The sequence below is a fragment of the Pongo abelii genome, chromosome 9 (genome assembly GCF_028885655.2).
Source record: "Pongo abelii isolate AG06213 chromosome 9, NHGRI_mPonAbe1-v2.0_pri, whole genome shotgun sequence".
Classification (NCBI taxonomy): Eukaryota; Metazoa; Chordata; class Mammalia; order Primates; family Hominidae; genus Pongo; species Pongo abelii.
Window position 1 is genome coordinate 65,425,369 of NC_071994.2, and position 6,000 is coordinate 65,431,368.

General features: G+C 41.6%; 1 protein-coding gene across 3 annotated transcripts in view; it reads right to left on the reverse strand.

Moving 5' to 3' along the window:
- USP47 (ubiquitin specific peptidase 47) overlaps positions 1-5,720 on the reverse strand; it is a 116,123-nt gene extending 110,403 nt beyond the window's left edge. Inside the window, exon 1 of one of the 3 annotated variants that reach the window (XM_009246617.3) lies at positions 4,769-5,720. In XM_009246617.3, the coding sequence (XP_009244892.1) occupies positions 4,769-4,807 (39 nt within the window). In that variant the 5' untranslated portion in view covers positions 4,808-5,720. The remainder of the gene's footprint in view (positions 1-4,768) is intronic. The other 2 variants (XM_002822025.6, XM_009246616.4) reach the window with 2 other exon arrangements.
- Between the last annotated feature and the right edge of the window lie 280 nt (positions 5,721-6,000).

Below are 6,000 nucleotides of genomic sequence, written 5' to 3' on the forward strand. Positions count from 1 at the left end.
TGATATCTAAAATACTGACTTTTATTAAACACTCCAATTTGTTTAAAACACTGGCAGGTATAATTTGACAAACTTGTCTCTTACTGGTAAGAGAGAGTCAACATCTGAAATTTAAGAAAAAGGCTCAATTTAAAAGAATCACTAAAATCAAGAATGACAATTGCAGCACATTTCCTCAGGTAATTTAATTAGGAGAAATAAAATTAAAAGAATATGCATTTGACATGTTCCATAATAGATACTGATGAATGGATTTTATAAGAAGTCAGACAATAGAAATAAAAATAAGTTTTTTTTGCTATCAATGTGTCTTATGTACTCTGAGGTTGCTGTGAAGCTCAAATGAGTTAATACAAAGCACAACCAACAGTATCTGGTATATAAATAAATGCTCAATAAATACTGGTTATTACTATCATCATCATCATTAGATGCCAATACCAGTTCCAGACAGAAGTAGTGATTGCATGAAAGACAGGAGAAAAAAACCCAGAGATAAAGAATTTACATTTCTACTCTTTTTCCTTCAGTTTTTCCATTTTCTCTGGATTTACAGAGTCCATGAGCACTACTTTAAGTACTGCAGTTTAAGTATTATTTTTAAAGCATCAGGAAATATGCACCTTATCCTTGATCATTCTATAAGACACTTGAGAGAAGAACAAATTTTTCTATTCTAAGTTTTTCCTATTTGGCAGAATACAGTAATATGCACAGTGAGTACTCAAGGAATATTAATGACACACATCCTTATAAGAAAACAGAATAACAAAATAGTGACCAAACAATAATTGAAATTGGGATGATATTAAAAGAGACCTCAAAGCAGAAATCAATATACTACAATTCAAAGACATACAGCAGAATGAAACGGGTGAAAAGCTCTGTTCTTCACCACAATGAACAGATACCACTCTCTTTGCTCTTTCTGGGTACAACAATTTAGGAGGAATACTAAAAACCCTAGATTATGTCCAAAAGAGAGGAACTAAGAAACAGTTAAAGAACTGAGGATGCTCAGACTCAGAACAGAAAAGGTTAGTTCTCAGGCTACCCTCTCCCATCTTCAATGATGAGAAAAACTGTCCTCTGGGAAATGCTTTAACATTTCTGTAAGGCAACTATCAAAAGATGGCAGCTATAGAGATCTAGACTTCTCTCAACTCAAAAACTTAAAAATAACAGATCTCTTCTAAGACAAAGATTTTATCAAAGATTAGTCATGAACGTATGTATTAAAGCAAAAGCTGGAAAACAGCTTGCCAATGATGCTGTGGAAAACCTCCAAGGACAGGATAATTGGTTAGAATGCTAAATTTACTTACAACTCTGTCACCACATCAACGAGTATTTACTGAATATCTGCTCCAGGAAAGACGCTGTCTTAAACCTATAATACAAAACCTAAAAAAACAAAAAGCAAAGAAAGAGAAACACACAAAATCTTTGCTGTCAAGGAATTCACAACAAATATATAAAATGTAGATTACAGTTTCAGATCATAATAGATGTCGCCAAGCACCATCTAGTAATTGCCAAATGAATTCTATTCCTACATAAAGGTCTTCTAAGAGGGAGAAATCTCTAAGGTTAAAATGGTCAGAAAAGGCTATTTAGAATAAATGAGATATGAGGTACTTATGGAAAAATGTGTATGAAGGTTTTGAACAGGAAGGAGGGGGCAGCACAAATAGAAGTGAAATGCAAGTTAGAGAGAAACCTGTTTGACTACATTAAAAACCTGTTTCATGGGAGAAGAGATAAGCTGGAAGGACAGGTTGTGGCCAGAATCAATTGTACTGGGCCTTGAATACCAAGCTAAGTAATTTCAAATTTATCCTGCATAGAGTCTCTGTAGCAACTACTCATCTCTGCTGTTGTAGTCATACAAAATACTAAATAAATGGTATAGCTGTTCCAAGACTAAAATTTGAATTACATATTATTTTCATTGTCACAGACTATTATAATTCTTTTGACTTTTTTTCTTCAACAATTCGAAAATGTAAAACTCATTCTTAACTCACGGGCCATACAAAAACAGGCTGTGAACTGATCTGGACCACAGGCCGTGGTTTGCCAATGCCTGTACTACACTAAGCTGTCTTCTTCAAGAGTCCTCTAAAGGTACATTTGTCCTTGAGTTTCGGGGACCAAAATATATTATTCACTGAACAACCATACACACCAACACACGCATACACACATGCCCACATCTAACCAAGATCTAAATCTAGCAGGGGTCAGAGGTTCCCTATACAAAGGTCCTCAAAAAAAAAAAAAAAAATCTTTAGATTATTGATGATAAGCCATTAAAATAAATGCAAGAAATTTTTTAATTTGCCATTTATTTTCACATATATATGTACTTAGAGTTACAAACTATTCTTACAGAGCCTCTAAATAACATGCAGGGCTCTGTAAAATAGAGTATAATCAAGGGAATAGTAGCACTAGGTCTGCCATTTACTCATTATTTGACCCTGAACAAATCACTTTCAATCTTCTGGGCCTAACTCCCTCAACTGTAAAGTGGAGGGGTAACTTAGATGATGATTATGCTTTCTCTTAGCTGTAGCACTGTGTGATTCTACTACTGTTTAAAAGGACCTGTCTGTGAGCTTCAAGGATCACACAAAAGTGCTAATTAAGAATACAAAAAAGAAGAGAAAGGCCTTGACTAAATGAGTGGGCAGATAGGACAAACAGGTGGGAAAATGACCAGAAAAGTGGAGTATCACTAAAATCAAGAAATTGTTTTTTTAAAAAAAAACTATCAGATCCTGCAGAAAATTCAAAGAGCAGAAGAGGCAAGAAAAAAAAGTCAAAGAATTTGGTCATTTAAGAGATAACTGGTGACTTTCAGAAAGTTTCCAGTAATCCAGAAGCAAATATGGAACTGGAGGCAATCACTTTAATAAAGAATGAGTGTGGCCATCAAAGAAGAAAAAGCTAGTTGGCTAGCTATAAAAGGTAAGAACCACAGATCATGCTTCCAGAAATCATGAAAGGAACCAGAGAAAAAGAAGACTGAAGATGAGAATAAGGAATAGACAATAAAGGCATATGGTCCATAAAAAGAAGAAAGGGAAAAAAAATAAGTTGTGATGAATTTAAAGCCTCAGGGAAGGGATTTAATCTTAAAAGGACAGGCATTTAATCTTTAAACTTCCATTGCTGTTATCACTTTTTACACAACAGATGTTTCTGCAAAGCTCGGTATCTATTATTATATCATGTTTTCTACAAATCAAGTTATTAGGGAAATAAATCTAATGTTGGGTTTTCTTAAAGCAGAGTTCCACCTATATGATATTTTTCTAATGGTCAAAAAATTGAGAAAGAATTTTGTTTTTTATAAAAATGAAAACCAGCAATATGAAGCTCTAAAAGGAAATACACATTTATACCTTTCTTACAGCACCTATCACTTCCTTCCTTGCATAAGAATTACTTACGTGGTAAAGTACCTCGTCCCTAATTGGAGTTCAACAAACACTAGTGTTCCCTTTCTTAGTAGCTCAGAAAGTTCCCAAGGCAAGAATTCTGATTAACTGATCTGTTTATCTGCTTTGCAGAATTGGCGACGCTTGATGAACAAATACTGACACATAACTCTCTGCCTTTTACAAAAATCGTCCTCGTAAAACAACTATCACTGCCCATCTGACAAAGCTGGGAAAATACTTGTATCATACAGGTACATAACTCCAATAATATCACCTTTGCATACTGTCAGAGCTTGCTTAAGTAGCAAAGAATTGCTACAAAACAAGTAAAACAGGCACAAAAAAATTTAAGAATCTGTAATGATCACTCATTAATTTCAAGATCCCACACAGCTAATTTCAATCCAACACTTGTCTCTATTTAAGGTATATGAGAAATAAAAATCCAAAGCATTAGCCTGATGATCAGCCATTTAAAAATACACATTCGAATACGCCGAAGATATTTATAAAGCCAACAGAGATACTATTAATATGTTGAAATTCGCTGGCCAGTGCTGGATTCTACCCTTAATCTTCTACTACTATTCAAGAGAAGCCAAGTAGTCAAGGCTTCTCCTATCACTTGCTTTTAAGAATTTAAGAAGTCACTCAAATTGGCATACACAACCCAACCTCAAAAAAAAAAAAAAAAAAAAAAAAAGAGTTCAGCTCTCCATGTGGTAATGTTCTCCTATCTCCTTCCTTTACATTAATGTCCCATGTACTACTTTTCCACGATCTTCGGTAGGCCCCATTTAGGCAGGCCAATAGTACTACCAAGTAACAGGAGTTGAAAAAAAGTCGTAACAGTTAAGTCTGCCCTCCCACAGATCTCACTTGGGTGTAGATTTCACAAGCGCTGAAAGCTATACGCTGCCACTGTCAAACCCAGAAGCAGCACAGTCACCCTGCCGTGCCCATAGGCAACTGTTGCAGAATGTTTTCTTTGAAATGATCTCTCTCGGCTCGACACGTTAAACAAGAACTTAAAAGGCCACCTTCTCCCCTAAAGCAGAACCTGATTCCTTCCCGTCCGCTCCTTTATTCGTCCAGCCCCATAAAACCCCAGGCAGGAGGTCCGCTCCCCGGCCCCTAGAGCCAGCGGGTCTCCCAACTGCTCGCCTCACCCACCGTCCACCCCCGACTGCCTCACGCCTCCTCATTCCCCCACAGCCGAGCCTGCACCCCGGCCGGGCCCGCAGCCGAACCCCGGCCCGGGCCTGTGTTGCCTCGAGCGGCCGCAGGCCTAAGGCCTAACCTCCTCTAGGGCCCCTCACCTCTTTCGGGACCAGTTGGTTCTCCTCGCCGGGCACCATCGCTGACTCCGGCCGCTCCTCTCCGCCCTGCCTGGGGAGGGTGGAGGGTGGCGGCGGCTCGCTAGCTCAAGAGAGAATGGCAGCGGCAGTCATCCTCTCCGCCGCCTGCGCTCCAGCAATCGCGGAGGCCTCAGCCCGGGCCTCAGACACCAGCGCGCAGACACCGACCCAGGGCTCCGCCGCCGCCGCCGCTACCACCGCCGCCTTCGTCGTCGGCCCCTCCCCCAGCCCGCTGCAATCAATGGAAAAATGGCGGCTGCCGCTCTCGCGAGAATTCGGCCCGTTGGGCTCCAAGCCTGGCGCCCGAGGTGGCCGGCACTTGTCGCTAGCTTCTAGTCACCTCGGCTCTTCCTCAGCCCCGGGAGGTACAGAATTGGCGAGACAGCCATGCAAACGCTTTTCGTTAGAGGAGAACTGGACGTTCCTTCTTGGGACTCCCTCTGCCGGCCGGGGAAGGACCAGGCCCACTGTCCTCTCTGCCTTCTCGGGCTCTTCGGACTCTCTGCCCTGCAGGGAAAGACTCGAGCCGAAAGCCCCATCTCTGACCCTAGCAACTCATACCCTTCTGGCTTCCCTTTAGCAAAGCGCCTGGACGTCATCCCCTCTTCAGATACCCCAGGCCTCGTTCTGGTAGAGACACCACCGCGGGCCACCTCCCGGCCCCCGCCCTTAGACACGGCTCTGGCCCTTCCAGTCAGAATGGACAGCGTTTTATTTGCTCCCGTTCACTCTCCTGACGTTCTTTTCTCTCCCCACCCTCCCTCTCAAGGGCCCCCAGCTGGAGGGACCTCAGGGGCCACCCCCTGCTGGGGGAGGCAGCCACCCCTTCCCTTATGAAGCGGTGTCCTCACCGCCCGCCCCCCGCAACTGCATTGGAGAGGTGCTCCCCTGCCCTCTTCCAGGGAACTTCCTTCTCCATCAGGGCCAAGTCTGAGACTGAGCTAGCCTCCAAGAGTAGAGTGCAGTATGCTTCAACCTGTGATCTCCGTTAACAATGTTTTTAGAGAACTTTGATCTTCTCTAGCAGTAAGCATGGTGCTTTGTGTTACACTAAACAAAGTTTGCAGTAGTCATTTTTCCAAATCCTACTTCCATTATGGAGACTCGGCGGGGCTCCTTCATGAAGAGTTTTATGGATACAGTGATCTTACAGCATGCTGAGATAATATAATCTTGTCATGTTCCTAACACCC